Consider the following 19,324-nt stretch of genomic DNA (forward strand, 5'->3'; position numbering starts at 1 on the left):
ACATTAATTTTCAGAGCCAAATTTGCAGCTAATGTTAATTACATCTGTTGCAGGCACTGTGTAAGTGACGGGTCAAGGTTTATTTTAACCCCTAAAACCAGTGTCATTTCATAGTGTTTTAGGGGTAAATGCATAAGCTTGTCCAACTTAATAGTCTGATCCCTTTTGTTCGTGCCTCTTAATTTTTTTAAAATTAAAGATAAAATTAAAAAAATATATGAGAGATGGTGAAATAGACGATTGTGAGTAGTTATTAGTATAATAAATCATTTTTTTAATATTTAAAGGATATAATAATTTACTAAAAAGTGAAGATGAAAAATAATTACAATTCTAATATTCTCTATATAATATATATAAATAAATGTAATAGATAGAGATGATACGTCAAAGTTCTCAACTTGCACATTTATTTTCTAATTCATTTAAGCTTGGTAAGGTAATAGTTGTCCATCTTATTAAATATTATTTATTTTACGCACTTAGTAAATAATAAATACATAATCGTTTGATATATAATTTACATCATTGAATGTTAAAAAAAATATTACTTTTTTTCATATTTTATAGTTTAATTATAATGAATATATAAAATTAATGTTATTAACTAATTCTTTTAAGCATTTATTTATTTTTAAATATCAAGCATGTTAATTTACATAAAAAAATAAACTTATTAATTTATTAAAATATCAATTTATTTATTATATAAAGATCTTATTGTAAAATATTTTTTTAATGTATTATAATCATAAATTTCAAATTAAACCTTAAAAATATGGTGATATTATTTAAATAAGCTAGATTCAAATTTTATAAAACCTGAAATATTTATTTCCACTTTATTTGAGTGTTAAGTTTTTACAACGTAACCTCTTAAACAAACTTATAATTTAGATTAAACTTTTATGTGGGTCAAACTCTATCTTTAAAAAAGTCTGATAACAAGTAAATAGATGATACTCAAATTGTATAATTTAACCAAGTCCAAATTTTGACTTGGCAAAAGTCTAGTATAACATTTTAGTTGATTTTTAAATAATAAGTTTTTAAAATTACAAAAATACCAAACCATATTACAAAATGTTAGTTTGGTTTGATTAGATTTCATAATACATTTAAATCAAATTACATTTAATTTTCTTATTTGATTCAAATTATTTTTAAGTAAAAAAATTGAACCCATGAACAACAGCCTTACTATTTACTCTCTTTTTTAACTGTATGAATTGAGTTTTTTTTTCCTTGTTAGTGGGTTAAAACCTTAAAATTAACTCAATAACATTACAATTATCAACATTTCTATTGTTGAGTTTCTACTTCCTATTATTAGCACGTTATGAATTTTGGTATCTTTATTTCTTTCTCGTGTAAAGTATGCTGAGAGACTAATACGTTCCTTGTCATAATGTCATCTTAGAATAAAATATTATTTACATGTTAGATTTTAAAAATAAAAAAAGACATTTTTACATAATTTAGTAATAACCATTTTTATTTATTTCACATAATATGAAAGATTGACATAGGTTATCACTAAATTAAAAAAGAGGATAGAAAGTTGACACATAATTAAAATTAGCTATTAGAAATTAACTTTCTATCTTTGAATGCTTTAGTAAATATGCAAATAAACTTTAAGTTCTTGAACGACATATGTTATATAAAATGTGAACTACTGAAGTAAATTATTTTATTAAGAGTAGTAGAAACTAAAAAATATAAATACTAATGAGAAAAACCAAAGAAAGAGAAGTAAAAAAAATAAAAATAAAAATAATGATGTATGATAATATACTATTTCACTATAATTTATGAGAATATATAATATTGATTGACATGCTTCAGAAAGGCATATTTTAGCTTTTTCTTTAGACCAAAGAAAAATAATCTTATTAAATGACATCAATACATGGTACAAGTGATACCAATTTGCGTATTACGAAAAGTAAGAGATTGGGGAAAAAAAATCCTTAACAAAATTTGCAACTATAACACTTCAAATAGGATTTACATGAAATTAAATTAAGTCTTTAATTTAAGAATTTGGAGTGTTTAATGAAAGTTTCCTAAATGTTTATTAGCTACTTCAAATGGACAAGATATAGTATTGTGTTATATAAACAAACTCCAAAACAATTATATATATTTGCAATACTAATTAACAAGTGTCTAAAAGAATTATCCGGCCCATGGCTTGGAGAGACTGCATGACAGGAATACTCAAAAATATGTATACACTTTTTTTTAATAAGCACATCTTATTCAATTTTTTTTTTTATTTTCCACTTCTAATGTTGAATTTAACATTTTCTCTTTCTATTTCACACACTTTCTTCTCCTTTTCTTTTAATTTTTACATGCACTTTCTTATCTTATTTTATCTTCACTTTTCATCTATTTCAGTAAATAATTTTAATTATTTTGATTCATATTTCAGTAGATAGAACTGGTGCGAGATGACATTGTAGACGCATGTGACTTCCTCGACAGTATTGAAGGTGTTGAGTCCCTCTTTCAACCTTCACAATAGTAGTGTTTCAAAAAAACACTTTATCAAAACATTCATTTTTGTATTTTAGAAAATATTTTCTAGAATAGTGAAATTAGTATTTCAGAAAATATTTTTTGAAATTGTACTTTTTACATATTTCCAAAATGTATTTTCGAAAAATACTTTTTAAAATAGTAAACTTAGTGTTTTAAAAAATACTTTTTGAAAGTATGTTGTTTAACTTGATTTCGGAAAGTTCTTTTAGAAATAGAAAATTTAGCAATTCAAAATTTATTTTTTGGAATACTAAAAAAGTTAATGTTCTAGAGAGTATTTTTTAAAATACTAAATTTAATGTTAAATTTTATAAAACTGTGAAAGGGTAGTAAGTATTCGTAAAAAAAAGGGCATCTGACTTAATACCTTTGACATTGTCAATAAAATTGTACATGTTTACAATATCATCGCACACCAGAATACATCTAAAAATTGAAAGACGAGAGATAGAAAAAGATCAATATGAAAACAAAAAATTAAAACCATCTCACACCATTTCTACCGTTTGAATTCTTTCAGATTTTGCTTTTTACTAAACACACTTTTTTTTTTCTTTTTTATCCTTTTGAAACTTTTTTTTTTATTTATAAAAAAAATACCCTGATCCCATCGTCCCCCTGTCCCTCCAACTCACCCTCACAATCGTGTCTCCTGACGAATTGAATTAAAAGAATGCCAACCTATTATTAAGTTTATTCAGTAAAGCCAGGAAATTTAGAATTTTATTCAACACTAATTTCTCAACCTTTTGAGTTAGCCCATTATATTAATGAGAAAGTCTATGTAAAACAAACTATAGCTTATAATCACTGTTATTCAAAAGCATCAAACAAAGGTGGCAATCAGTAGACCAAGTTTTATAAGAGTTAAGTCTTACATGCTTATATGATGATATAATCTATTTTTAATGTCTAATATGATCTTCATGTAACTCATTTAAAAACCTATTTAATAAAAAGACACTAAATTACATGCAAGTTTATCCTTCAATAAACTTATAAATTTTACGTTTTATATATGCCAACATAATACATTGTAACAAATTTAATATAGTAATATTAATAAAAATATTTTTTATATTTATTTAAATAGGTCAATATGTTAGGTTAAAAAAACTTTTTAAATGACTAAAAACCTTATTTATTTTTCTATTACCAAAAAGGCTTTTATAAAAGCCTAACTCTTTTGTTTCCTAAAAAAAAACTAGCCTTATCATGTAGCCTGATGAAGGTTAAGTCGAAAGCTCTTATCATGTAGCCTAACTTATTTCCATGTCCATCGTTTAATTTTGGAAATATAATTCTGAAACATTACTATTGAATTCTGGAATATAAAATTAGATGCTGCTTGTGTATATTTTTCTTTATTATATGCATTGTACCGAATTTTAGTTTCCGGCACTATTTTCACATCATAAAAAAACTAATTTTGATCGCATTTGCGCCAATATTATCCAGAAACAAAAATTTAGGAAACCTAAAGACAAGAACCATACATAATATAATACACATTGATAAATAAATAAAAATGCAGAAAGATATATGATTGTGAAATAAACATAGTAAAAGTACGAGCTCAACACATACTGATAAATGAAAGATAACAATCACCGAGATGGGAAAAAAATTCAAAACAGAAAACCATAATTATAAGAGACAAGGCGAAAAAAATAAAAAGAAGTAAGAATTTAAAAGAGATGGTATTATCCCAAAACTTCAAGGCTGCAAATTGGAGAAACATATGGAGTTGGTTTTTGAGTAAGTTATGGAATTGGTTAATTAAACAATAATGAGATTTATAAGTGGATTTGTGTAGGTTTTTTAACTGGATTTATAGCTGTAGTGAATCTTGATTCATGCATGGTTTGTCTCTGTAATAGGTCGTTCCTCTAGACGGGTCAAGATCCTTTTCATCTATGTCATCTATGCTCTCCTTTTCATCGTCAACTGTATTTAATACTTAACTGTATGAATAAATTTCATTATAAACTTAACAAAAATTAAATAAAGTAAAATAATCAAACTTTATACAAGTTAAAGTCCTTTTATTTGGTTATTTGTAATTGAATCGCCTTTACACTATCTGCACATGTATTATTTATTGAAAAATAAAGGCCAGATAAAAAATCTACACTGTTAACAGTTGGAAACAGAAGTCACAACAGAATTATAAACATTCATTTGTAAGAAGGAAAGACGTGTTCATGCTTTGGCATGAAATGTCAACTACAACTACACATCAAGTTGTGTATTCACACAAGGCAAAAAAGAAAAAAGAAAAGAGATTCTTTCACCTTTATGTGCAAGCCTAACAATTACTATCACTTGAATGTCATAAAGTGGACTAACCAGAGAATCTCAAAACAAACCTTTCATTTTTAATTACAAAGGACCTGGTGTACAATAAAAGCCAGGACACTTGAAAGATTCATGTGAATTTGGGTTTAGGCACAGGGCCGCTATTTTGATTCAGAGGACCAAGCTTGTGAATCCAATGAAGAAAGCCTTTCTTATGATCCCAACTAGGGTTTGGCACCAGAGTCAAGGTTCCATCACGGGCAAGTGAAGATTCAAATTGCTCCAATACCTTAACAACCTGCCAGAACTCAGGCCTCTTGTCTGGTTGCAAGCACCAACATTGCTCAATTAGAGCTCTCATAGCAGGTGGACAGTCTGATGGAATAACTGGCTTTGAATTCTGAAGAAATACAATACCACATAACAGAAATTTAAGTACTACTACTATATGAGTTTCAAAAACGAGAGAAGAGATAATATACAAAAGATGGCTGGCCAACTACACTTTTCTCAAGATTCAAGTAAATCAAATACCAAAAAGAAATTAAACTGTTTGCTCCAAAACCTCACCATTAATCCTCCCATATATTTGCTGATCCTATATAATATATTACCTCTATTCTTAGCAATCTATTAGCTATTCCTAATATGTTATATCACTCAAGGAGATATTTTGTATACATAAGCATTTAAAATATATATTAATACTACAAGTCTACAAGTGTTGGTTTAATTGAAAAATGATAAGAAACCATTGCTTAAATTTAAAATTCTATTTTATTTCCTTTTGAAACAGTTGGACAAACAAATCATGGATGATAATTAGAATTTGTATTACTTCACTATTCGTATCCCTTAAGCAAAGGAGGCACTAAACAAACGCTTTTGGCTATATCTAAAAAACAGAAATCCTAACAACATGCTCTCTAAAACATTCTTCTAAATTATTAAATGAAATTTATTAAAGACACAATTTCTTTTTTAAACTTCACTCTTTATAAAAAGAGAAATGCTAGCAATACAGTCTAATACATTCTTCTAAATCGTTAGGTGAAATTTATCAGAAATCACAAATTTGTCTGGGCCTCACTACTTATTTAATGAGTCTCCACTTGAGATTATGTAGTTTCCAAGAAATTTTAAGCAATATTTGGGTGTGTTGGAAAGAAAATGTTAGAAAGTGCATTGCTAACACTCCTCATGTAAAAAATGCTTGGTTTCGCTACTTAAGGGATGGGAATAAACTTGTCTGAAATTATTCAGAAGCTTTAGAGTTTGATTTCCTAAGAAAGTAAGATGCCAGAAGAATCACTAATGGACCATGCCTTGTCTAGCTGCAAGCCAAGTGAATCATTAATGTAAGAAGTTCAGCTTGCTAAAACTCTAAAAGACAAGAAACCACAATTGAAGGGGGGCTTTGGAGGGGGAGAAGAGGCTCTGAACCTTCAATAAGCAATTGAGAAAATGCAAAGGCAGTGTGCCCAAAGAACAATTCATTAAAGGCCAGGATAATACAGGACCTTTAAAAAGAATGCCGGAAATTATTAATGAAGAGTGAGTGTGTGATATTCACATTACAAACCCAGATGACTTTAATTGCAAAGGGGTGTACCTTATTTACCACTGCAAAAGCAGCCTGTATTGGATTCATATCCTCATATGGTGTTGTTCCAGTCAACATTTCCCATAACATAAGCCCAAAACTGTAGACATCAACCTTTCTACCATAGGATTTACGCTTGATCATCTCAGGTGCCATCCAACGGTAGGTGCCAGGGTCATCAGCCAATAAGTCACAGGATGCTTCCTCACACGCAATACCAAAATCAGCAATTTTAAGGTGATGGTCTTCATCTAGAAGAACATTCTCTGGTTTCAGGTCACGATGAATGACACCTTGAGAATGTATATATTCCATTCCGCGAGCAATATCCAGTGCAAAAGCTACAAGCTTTTGTAGAGAAATAGTTTGGTGCTCCAACTTATGCAAATATGCCCTCAAGGAACCTTCTGCCAGATATTCCGTGATTATACAATAAACTGGTGGTTTTCGGCATGCTGCTGAGAACTGTAATCAGATCAAAACAAACAAGGAAAAGTATACAAATTAGCAACCTCTTAGATTATTAATCTGTTTAGATCCAAGTTTAGAAGATCTTCTAAAAGCTTCTCTATTGAAAATAAGATTTTTTTTTCAAGGAGAGAAGTTCTCGAAAGTGTTAAGCTTTATCCAAACAGACTCTATCGCAACATCATATAATATACACAATTGGACCAAAATAAATGAGCAAAGATGAACAAAGTAGCATATTTACTTTTAAAACTTAATAATTCAACTTGATTAAAGGTTCAATTTCACTCCAATAATTAGAACAAAACATTGGATACGCTAACCTTATCCAGAAGGCATAAAAGTCATCATCCGGACTAAGTATATATACCTTGCAAACAGCATATACAAAGGAAGAGAGAAAATGCTATCACCTTTATAACATTTTGATGGTGAAGACGAGATAAAAGGGTGACTTCTCTAATGAACTGTTTCTCTAACCGAGAAGCCAAAGTTCCACTTTCATCATCTTCAGGTGCCCTAATGATTTTAACAGCTACTGCCTCTTCTTTATATACACCATGGTAAAGCCTACTATGAGCCCCATGAGCAAACTTTAGGCCAAGAAACAGCTGAGACATGTCAACATTCCACTCTTCAGCTGTTTCCACAGCAGTAATCTTTCCTCCACCATTATCCAAAAACTTAGTCCATGATGAATCCTTGCGGTTCTTTAATTTCACTTGCATATTTGGACTACGAGGAGGTGATCCCTTAACCTCCCGAGAATCCTTGTTCAACAACTTGCCCATGATCCTCTTTTCCCTCCGGGGATTCGGTGTGGAGAACCTCTTCTGTTCATGTCTAGCTTCCCTAAAGGCGTCAGAAAGAAGAGTCTGAGGCAATGGTGACAAAGATCTCTGCTTGTTGGTTATGGGGTTTATCTGAACCTGTGCGGCAGGACTTGCTTTTTGCTTTGACTGAATGCTGCTAAGAGGAATAGAACCTAATCTAGAGGGATCCAAACGATGGCACACCGTGTGTGAAAACTTTGTCCTCCTAATCCAAGAATTGGTATCTTCTCCCATCTTATTCTACACTATCCCTTCCTACAAAAACCTTATTATAAAGATCTTGCAGTGTTACAAAATTGAAACTCCTCCACCTCTGCCGCAAAGAGGTCTCAAAACTAGATTTTTCTTGAGACCCTTTACCAACAATGAGTGGAGGAATCACATAAAATCTGATCTTTCTATTTGGAAACAAAAAAAAAGGGGGAGGATCGGTTCAATTAAAAGCTGCAGATAGAGGCAACCACATAAGCACTAATCAACCAAAAACTTGACCCTCCGTAAACTGAACATCCAAAAACACCCTTCCAGTCAAATCCCACCTTCGCAAAAGCCTGGGAAATCCCACACAGAAACCTCAATAAATTAATTAATACATCTAACAAAAAAGATGAAAAACAAGAATACAGAAAAGAAACGACTTTTTTGTGCTGATAATGAAGAAACACCCTTGATTACGTTCCGAATGGCCACAAAGGGAAAAAGAAATACCAATTATTGTATTAAAAGAATCAGAAAAATATTGAAATATTAACAGAAAAGGGTAATCCATATTTTTTTTTTAAAGAAAAAAGGTGAAGTAAGTTGTAGAAAAAGAAAGCAAAGAAAAAGATGCATGCAATAAAACATGCATTACCTCCTGAAGGATTTGAAGGCTTTCACCAAGGTGGAGAAATCAAATCGTCTTGCTAGAGAGGGAATTTCTGTTTGTGAATACCCGCTTATACGTTCCAAGGATATATAAACGCTGCGGTGCTCACCGCAGAGGATTTCTTTCTTTTTTCCCTTCAATTTTTAATTTTAGTAGTGTAATATTTAGCACTCTCTCTTTTTCGTATTAAACTAATTCATTTTCAAGCACACATTAAAAGTAAGGTTCATATTTAGATATCGTAGATTAAAAAAAAGTATACCAAACAATTTTTTTAAATTTTTTTTTACTAAATCGAAGAGAATTTATTAAATAATAAACTATTTTAAAATCATAAGTACTATAATTCAAAATCATGAACTTGAATTATTTTTTGTTGGTGTAAAATAATGGAATTATTGTTGAATGGGAAGGAGTATAAAAAGAAATAATGCGTAAAAGATAGCGGGAGGAAGTGGAGCATAAATATGATTTTTGGGAGGTAGGCTAAGATGTAGTGTGTCGGTTTGAAGGGTAATGATGGTTAAGAGTTAAGAGGGTATGTATGTAGTTTGGTTGTGGGTTGGGGGATAACACTAGAAGATATGCATGTCGTGTAATGTGTAATGGTGTTGTTTTGTGTGTATGGTATTTGAAGTGATAATAATAATAATCCATGTGCATAGGGACTAGGGACATAGACAAAGCAGTGATGATGATGGGGTTAGGTTGTAGTGGGGGTGGTGGAATGTGGGGACCACAGGGAGAAAGTCAGAGAAATGAGAGGGTGAAGGGTGGAGGAATACAAGTGTCGCTATCCACAGAATTAGTACGGATGGAGTCGTTACGTGTAACGCTTTCTCATTTATTTATAGCAATGTTGCACTTATTCTCTAACTTCAACAAATGAAATGGACCAAAGGTTAAGGTACGGATCGCACGGATGACCCACACTGCACATGCATCATGCATCATGCATCATGGCATCATGCATCCCTTCACCACCAAACCCAAAAATCATACTAATTAATTCCGTTTAGTCTACATTTCACAAATTCATATCGTATTAATTCGCTCAAGAATAACCCCATGGGAATGGAATGACTAGATTTTCATTATTTTTATGCTTTTATAATGTTTATTCTAAAAATATAAACAACTTTGTAAAATTTTATCGTAAAATGGTAATGACAGATAACTACTATTAAATTTAAAAGATGAAATAATAAAAATATTTGATCTAGAGATTGATGATTCACTTTAGATTGGTTTAATTTAAGGGAATACGAGTTCAAAGATCGAAGCAGTTGAAAAAAGTTTCATTAATTTTTATTGATTTGGTTCGTCGGGAAAGTCCAGCCTCGGTCCACTTGGTTTGGTTGGTGCAAAAGAATTCTTTGAGCCCACGCAATTTGGGAGAGTTACCAAGCCCACACAATTTGGGAGAGTTACATTGTTTGAGCCCAAATGCTGCAAGTAAGACAGAAGCAGATGGGGCGTTTGGGCTGATTTTCTTAAAATAATTGTATAGTTTGAAATTGGTTCATGATATATACACCTCTTTTTTTCTATAAGTACACTTCCTTTTTTTAAAAAAAAATTAAAATTTTAAAATATTTTTAATTTTTATTTTTTTAATTTTACATCCACAACATTTAATTTAGTATTTTTTTCACATATCTTCCATCTTTTTTTCAATTTTTACATGCACTCCCTTACCTTTCTTTTACCCTACCTATTTTGGTAGCATGTGAAAATTAAAAGAGAAAAAAAAAGTGTGTGAAAAAGAAGAAGAAAGTAGCAAATTAAAAATTAAAGGTGTAAAAATAGAAGATTTAAAAAAAAATTACAATATTTTATAATTTTTTAAAAATAATATAAAGGAGGTGTACTTAAAAAAAAGGAGGTGTATATATCATGAGCCTTTGGAATTTGGAGCAGTCCACAAGCCATCAGTTACCACTGGGCTTGTAATGGCCAATCACAGGTCATTAGAGTGAAATTATCATATCTGAATCTGATCACAAAACAAATTGCATGGGATTCACTCATGTGATTATAATCTGTCATCTCAAATGGTCCTTGAAATTTTCACTCGTGCCCACCAAAAACAAAGGAATTAATCTTCATGAATGAGACCGGAAGATTAAAGTTTGCTTTTTGTACTAGCAAAAGAATATAATCTGGTTATGAGTAATTTGAATTGCAAAACGGTACTTTATATTCTTATATTCATTATTGGGTCTTTGGATCCGGATAAAAATACCCCAGATCCTAAAACCAAACTAGCAATAGAACTAACTAATTTATTATCGAGTACCATTTTACAATTTTAACTATCTCTGTTTAAGTAAAGTCTTTCAAATCTAATAAACTGGCCTATTTATTACATATATAATATTATTCCAGCAATAGGAAGGGTTTACGGCCAAAACATCCAAGTTTATTAGTAAAAATCTTATCTTTAATTCTTAGAGTTGAGTTTTTGCCGTTTAACCTGTATACGTTATTTTTGGAGGTAATTTACAATAATATGTTCAACTCTCTCCACAAATAGAATGTGAATAGTTATCCTATCACTTGTTAAAATAAAGTAAACATCTTATTTTTAGGTAACAATTGTATCAACTACCTATTATAAGGTTAATAGTATCAAGACACTTGGTCGAAAATGGTTGATCTAGAGAGGTTTATCTAAAGATGATCGATCTATAGGTGATCAACCTTAGGATATGAGCTTGAAAATTGGCCGTTTTGTCGTAGTCTTAGAAATGGTCAGTTTGAAGGTGGTTAACATAAAAGTGGTTAGTCTAAAGGTGACTAACTTAAAAGAGATCAGCTTGAAAGGTGCAAATGTTATATATATATATATTCTCACCTTAATTTTAGTTGGAGTACATTAATAATCTACATCAAAATTTTTGGACCAAAAAATCAATCAATTATTTTTTTAATAAACTTACTTGAAGGATATTATAGTAATTTATTATTTATTATTTATTCTCTCATTTTCTAAAGTGTCTATTCTTCTTTTGTTGATGAAGAGAAGAAAGAATGAGTTGGCAAATGAGAGAAATGAGTGGACATGAGAGAGAAGTTAAATTTATTTAAAAAAAGAAAGAGATAAATAATAAATTATTATAATACCCCTCAATTAAGTTTATTAAAATAAAAGAGTTGATTGATTTTTTGTCCAAAAATTTTGGTATAGATTGCTAATATACTCCAACTAAATTAAGGTGAGAGTATGTTAATTAATTGTAGATTGCTAATATAATTAGTTGTAGGTATATTTTTCTTTTCTTACGGTTCTTTTTACAAAGGATGAGAATAGTAAAGTTTTTCTTTAATATTGTGTTTAGTTGTGAAGAGAGAAATAGGATAGAGAGAAATAGTAAAAAGAGATATAAGTGAAAGAAAAAAAAGAAGGTAAAAGTAAGATTGTTTGATTTGAAGAAAGTAGGTAAGAAATAGAAGATAAATAATATTATAAAATTATTTGGTTTTGATGAATGGAGAGGAGAAAAATTATAATTAACAAAACATTAAAGTTTTACCCTTTTATGTTACATAACAAAATTTGACTTTTTTTTTAATTTCTATTCATTATTCATTCTAATAAAATTCCACCATATTTAAATAAAATAAATTAGGACTTACAACATATGTGAATAAAAATCATACATTAGACCATATATATTCGAATAAAATGAAGTAATACTCAAATGAAGTATCATTTATTCGAACAAACACTCCATGTATTCAAATAAACACTCCTAGTTTTGGAATACATCATTCAACTATTCAAATAAACTCCCCGATATTCGATTACACAAAAATCTCATTTTCAAGCATCTATATTCGAATAAATTGATAATTATGCCCTAAACACTAAAAAATATATTTTCTTTTAAAGCTTTTTCTTATGTTTATTCTTATTTGTAGTGAAGAAAAAGATTAAGGAGATTTTTGTTAATGAAGTTTTGACCTTAGACCACAAGAGCAATAGATGTGTCCTTTCTCTCTTTTGTTTTCTTTGCTATTTCAACAAAAAATTGTGGAAATATTTACAAATGTGAGACTCACATCTGCAAATTTGTCCTTTGACAAATCTCCCATTAAACAAACGATGAAACTTGTGTGAACGGTAGTATTTCTTCTTTCTCTACATTATTTATTGGGCATTTTACCACAAACAGACACAACGTAAGTTTATATGTCTTCAATAAACTTGCACATAGAAAATATCTTGCTATCTCATAAAATATAGTCTTTCTAATTAATAATTTTTTAAAAATTATCTTTTTTCAATAAAAGGTTTGACGTACTAAATATCACTATAGAACTAAGACATCCCAATAAGGTTGTCACCCCAAAGTCTACCAATCATCCGCAACACACTAAATATAAATATATATATATATATATATATATATATATATATATATATATATATACACAAGAGGAAAATAATAACAATAATATGGGGGACTATACCAAAATTCGTGTAGGAATCAACAAAAACGAAAAGAAGTTAAACCACAACAATCATGAAAAAAAGTCTCTCAAACAAAATAAATATGACTTACTCATTGAAAAACCTTATGTTCAAGAACTATTAATATAACTTTCTCTTCTTTTTTTTGTTTCATGTTCATGTTTGCACTCGTTGAAAAATAGTCTTTTGTTGTTGTATGTTCTTATTTCCATGGATACAATACTACAAAAAAAAACATAGTTCATGATTTGCTTTATGTTATTCGACACTACTATAATCATCCTTACTAAATTTTTGCAATAAATTAAAATGATTTTTAACTACACATAATTAATGCAAGATATTGACTAACCAGTAATCGACATTGACAAATCTTAATAAGTACATTCAGCCTAATAACATACATGACTGATTTACTTCTAATAAAATCTCTCCTATTTTTTTATATTAATATATCTGGACTTGAAAAAGGACATTAAATTCAATTTCACTTGTTACAATCCATTTTTATTAACTATATATAATCATCTCTTATTTTTTTTTCATATGGTAATAATTTGATTCCTATAGTTCATTCATCTTGCTTTATCAAATGACTTGGCTCGTGACATTTTCCCTCTTTTTGTTTTTATCAAATGACTTGAGGTTGTAACATTGTACTTAAGACGAGATATGTTTGAGTTGTAAAGGTCTCTGATCAGAGGTTCAACTGATTCTAAGAAGAAAAGTTATATGAGGTCTCTATTGAGAATTGAGTCTCAAACTCATTTCTCTAAACTCTAGAGAGAAGTTTTAGAGAACTACTATAAGTCTATGAGTTTTTTTCTCCCTAAACCTTCACTTGACCGGAGAACCCTTTTCCTAGGATCTATTTGTGTGATGTGATTTAGGTTTTGAGAGCCTTGAATCTTAGTTCATAGTTGTGCGAGGTTCTTTGGAGAACTCAGATTCCTTATTTTTTTCCTATTCCTGAATTCATCTGTGCAACTGCATTTGAGGCAAAGGGAGCTAGGAAGTATTATAATGAATGGTTGAGTTGAATGCATTGAGTGGGTCGTGGGTTGTCTCGTTCACGTCGAGTGCAAGATTGGTCGTGCCTAGCGAGAGAAGAGAGGCTCATCTTAGGTTAGGATGACGTCAAACGTGACTTGAATGGCATCGGGCATGAAAGCATGGAAAAGTCTATAAATTGATGATACTAACCCCTAGTTAGGTGGTGCCAAGCGTGATCAAAGAAGAGACTTCCTGTCTGAATGACCTCGGATGCTAATAAGGTGATGTTGGGTATTAGTCAGACAAAGGCTCTCTATTTGATAAGAGGCTGGACATGAGTTTTATCATGCTAGGCATGAGGTCCTAAGGGATCTCCAGGTTAGTCACATCGGGCAAAATTTGGATAGCGTTGGGTGTGAGCGAGGTAAGGAGCTCCCTACCTAGATGGTGTTTGGCGCAAGGTATGTTGCCGAGCATGAGATGCCTAAATGATGGGTATGTTTTAGAATGTTGCATGATGAACATGAGTAAATATATGAGTTCTATTGCATGTTGTATTAAGTATGAAGATTGTAGTTCTATGTATGTTGATTGGATATGACGACATATGTTGATGTTTGTATGGTGTTGGATGATGATGAACATATATGATGTTGTTGATCTCTATATGCATTGACTGGATGTGATGCATATAGATGATGTATGGTGAGATGGGGACGTTGAGAATGCAATATATCATTAAGACATGTTAACTAACTTAGGACTTGAGGAGAAAAAATTGTTTTTGAAAATTGAAGATCCCACATAGGAAATCTTAGAGTGGTGCTCGAGTAAACCATTATTGAAAAACCCTCATTGAGTAGGTGTGTCTCTTAAAAGTGAATTTTGAGGTGTTGATGTCACCTCTAGGTCCTTATTTAGTGGTTGAGTAAGGTAGGGGGTCGAGGGTTATAACCCTTAACCATGTACTTAGACAGGTTATGTGGTTTCGTCAGGATATTCAGTGGACGAATTTCATATGTGACTTGGTAATACATGCTAAGATTGTGGTAAGTCTATGCCCAACTATACTATTTATAGCGGTGAAATCGGACTTTACTAATGTAAGTGACAAAACACGAGAAACGAAGAAGGATTGTTATCCCATGTTGTTGTTATCGACCCAACGCTTTGGGTGCAAAAATAATTGAGTTGGTTTGTAACGACCCGCCTCAGGCCGTCACATCAATAACCAATATGACAACTAAAATAAAATAATATATAATAAAGAAAATAGAGCTAAGGCCAGCTACACTAGAGTGTAAATATACAATAACGTATAATTTTTTATAATATAAAACATAATTTTATAAAAGAGTCATCATTTGTAAGGTTATACAATCATCCAAAAAGATAACGAATATACAACGTCATGAAGACATCAAAATAAGACACCCTAGGTGCTGGTCAAGCTCTAAGCCTAGTCACTTCTCAAAGCAGCTACCAAAAGACTCCTTGCTATCCCAAAGCCTCACACCTGATCTGCTCCCCCACATAGTGAGATCATCACAGTCCACATCATGGAAATTTAAGGGTTAGCACATATAAAATCAACCATAGTACAATATAATGAAATATCATTAAACTAGATATTCATCAACAGTATGTATCCATACCAAAGAAATGAACATTATAAACAGTTATTTCCATGCCAAATATAAACCAATCCAGAATCTAATGTATACACATCCATGCCAATGCATACATATTTTATGATAATCAAGAATCCATAACCAATGTATACAATCCATACCATATGTATACATATTCCACATCCAAAACAAAGTCACACCATTGTATAATCCATGATGTAACCAACACATCCAAACCAAATGTTGGCCTCAACACATCCAAACCAAGTGTTGATTCGATGAAACATGTCATCAACCCATGTCACACACCTAACCTCTCATGGAAAATATACAGTTGGATTACGTCATCACGTAACCCTGGTGATCGTGGCCACTTCATCCATCGGTATGACTCGGCCTTGCCCCTATACCGGTAGCAAATAGAATACTTAGAGGAGTATTTCTGTAACGACCCGGCAGGTCACCACACTCACCATCACAATACACCGGAAACTCGAGACAGGATAGAACGAGTATATAAATATAGTGTCTAGAATATAAGTATATACAATGTCCTACATCCGACTAGAGTTAGAGTGTAGAGTACAAAATACATCCAAAACCACTATATCAAGTAGCCGTAACAAAACAAAACAAAACATCCATAGGAGTCAGCTCCGCCTACCAGCTGCAGACTCACCACTATCCACCACCTATCCCTGCTCTGCTCCCATACATAGTATGATCATTGCAGTCCAACCACATGGAAACAACAAAAGGGTAAGCTAGCATAAAAAGAAACAGCATATAGAAGGATTTAAGTAATATAAACAACTACAACTATCAACACTTCATCAACATATATCCCATCGGTTTTTCAACATGATTATCAATGAGCATACAATGCGTCGTCACGCATATCAACTCGGAGATCTCCTATAACAACTCAGCCTTACGACCTACAACAACTCAGTCTTGCGGCCTACAACAACTCACATCAATATTCCAGCACAACATAACTTATACATCTCAACATATCAACTCACAGTTCAACAAATCAGCCACAACATAACCTCACTTCTCAACACATTCATCAGATACAATTTAATATCAAAAATAACTTTATCTGCTATACATCATTTCATAACCTTCTATTTCAATTCAACTCAGCACAAAATTTCATACACGAACATCCCTTCTCCGCGCCCGGCGCACACGTGGTTGCGCCCAGCGCAGCGCAACCAGAGAGCACCAGGGGGCCAGCGCGCCCAGCGCATGTATGCCCGCACCCAGCGGGACTCAACCAGAGAACCCAAAACTATCTCGCGCTTAGCGCAATATTCTTTGCGCCCAGCGCTGGCCGGGCAGAGACTCAAGGAGTCTCATGCGCCCGGCGCACCAAAACCCGTGCCCAGCACGGGGAAGGCAGAGACCTCCCTTGGTCTCGCGCCCAGCGAAATTTAAATTTGCGCTCAACGCCCACAAGGCAGAGACTCCTGAGGAGTCTCACGCCCAGCGCGACAAGGGGCGCGCTCAGCGCCCAAAAGAAGAACCAAAACCTGCCACAACTGGTATCGCGCCCAACGCGGTCCAAGTCACGCCCAGCGCGGGCCAGCCAGAGACCCACATTCTCAAGCGCGCTCAGCGCACTCATCATTGCGCTCAGCGAGCTTGGCCAAATGGGGTCTCCTGGTGGCCACGCGCCCAGGCGCGAAGAACCGCGCTTAGCGCGAAGCTCAGCAGCGGCCAACCATTTTCGAAAAACTCTTCAAACAATCTGCAAAACAACCAGAAACTTCACATGCAATCGGTTCGAATCACTACAATTTCATCCAAGAGTCCAAAAATACCACCTTTTTCAACATGCAACAACAATTCAAGGATTTTCCCCAAAATTTCTCAACAACCCCGAAACCCCAAAGAAGACAAGCTTTCTTTCAAATCCAGCCATGAATCAGACACCAACAAGCATCTAATGAATTTATAGAACTCGTCCACAGTCAAGAACAGCGAAAAAGAAGCAAAATTACTAGCTTCCCTTATCTCGGCCTAAGATTCCGAGCTTCGGGTGGAAAAGAATGAAGGAGAAGAGAAGCTTGGAAGTGGACGGAGAAGAAATCAGCTGGAGGAAATCAGTTCACACCCCCTAAGCACCTTCAGCTGCCAAGAATCGCCACCAGCAAAAGAGAGAAAAGGAGAAATGAGTATTTTGGAGAGAAAATGAGTTGTGCGGGGAAGGGTGAGTGAGGCTGAGAGAGAAGAAAAATGTAAGGGTGAAAATGAGAAATGAAAGAAAAATAAGGTCCTCACAATTTCAGAATCCCTCTAACATCTGAAGTGGTTTATTATATAACCTTTGGAAAAGTTCCATATTGGAATCCTCACCATGGGATTCCCAAATTCCATATTTTTCCAAAGATTATATCCTGATCTCACCAAGAGATCTCTCAATCCATACCATAACTTTACTCCTCTAAGTCCTATTAGCTTTCCAAACCAAACAAACATAACATATTCCATAATTACATACAAAATTTTCCATAACCATGCCAAATTACTCAATATAACAACATAAATAATTAAACACCCAAAACAACTATCAACTTAACCAAATTACCCTTTGTGAAATGACAATCTCCACATAAAATAGCATATTAAGAGTTATAATACTCCTATCATGCTCATACTTATCTCATATGAAAGATAAGAAGATTTCCTACAACTCTTATGAAGACATAAAGTCCTAATTCCATCATCTATTTTGTTAAAAATTCTAAAAACCGCAACAACTATAACCAATGCTGGCAACTTGACCCCTGTTCACTAAAACAGTCATATATGGAGTTTTAGACCTCCTTTTTGGGTGATTCCAACGCCATTGGAAAGCTAACATCCAAGGCTACAACTTTCATAAGACTTCAAGATCAACATATGCACGCCCGGCGTAATTTGGCAATGATGGTCTCTGATGAATTCAAGCCCGACACGAAGAACTGCGCCCAGTGCACTTGCTACTAGAAACCCTCGAAAACCTCAAAAATTCCTTTCAATCATGAATCCAATCCAAATTACACGAGTTCGAACCATTACAAAGCATAAACACTATCCAAAAACAACATATTAAGCGATAAAATCAAGTATTAACCATTAATCCATGGAAATCATAGGGAAATCCTACCAAAACCCTTTCCACTCAATCCAACCTTAATCATGCATAAAACATGGAATCAATGTGATATTTCAAACCCATACATACTATGTTAAGTTTTATAAGTACTACACTTACCTTAGAAACCTCAGAAATGCAAGATTTGGACAAAACCCTCAAATCCTAACTCAAACTTTAATCCCCTTTTTCAAGGCTTTAGAGGCCAAATCTCTTGAAACTCTAGTTGTGAAGATTGATCCTGGCTTGATAAGCTTCCCAAATGTGTCCTAAGCTTCCCTCCGGACCAGAGCCCCTCTCTCTACTTTCTCTCTCTAGAATTGTCCCTGTCTGACAAATGAGACCCTCCGGTCCTAAGTCCCTATATATAGTCATTTTCCAAAATTTCCAAATTTTACCCTTACAACCTATTCACCTCAAATATCCTATTCCTTGAAGTATTTCAACTCCCTAAGCTC

The 19,324-nt window shown here is 32.7% G+C and overlaps 1 protein-coding gene across 1 annotated transcript; it reads right to left on the minus strand.

Annotated features, from left to right (window-relative positions):
- Positions 1 to 4,706: 4,706 nt before the first annotated feature.
- On the minus strand, positions 4,707 to 8,765 carry LOC109804019 (serine/threonine/tyrosine-protein kinase HT1). The gene is made up of 4 exons (XM_020365757.3): positions 8,606 to 8,765; positions 7,333 to 8,303; positions 6,461 to 6,916; positions 4,707 to 5,248 (listed from the first exon to the last, which is right to left on the minus strand). The coding sequence occupies exons 2-4, from the start codon at positions 7,984 to 7,986 to the stop codon at positions 4,979 to 4,981; spliced, it is 1,380 nt and encodes a 459-aa protein (XP_020221346.1). The 5' UTR covers positions 7,987 to 8,303; positions 8,606 to 8,765; the 3' UTR covers positions 4,707 to 4,978.
- Positions 8,766 to 19,324: the final 10,559 nt, after the last annotated feature.

Source organism: Cajanus cajan, chromosome 1 (genome assembly GCF_000230855.2).
Source record: "Cajanus cajan strain Asha chromosome 1, NIPB_CcT2T_4, whole genome shotgun sequence".
Classification (NCBI taxonomy): domain Eukaryota; kingdom Viridiplantae; phylum Streptophyta; class Magnoliopsida; order Fabales; family Fabaceae; genus Cajanus; species Cajanus cajan.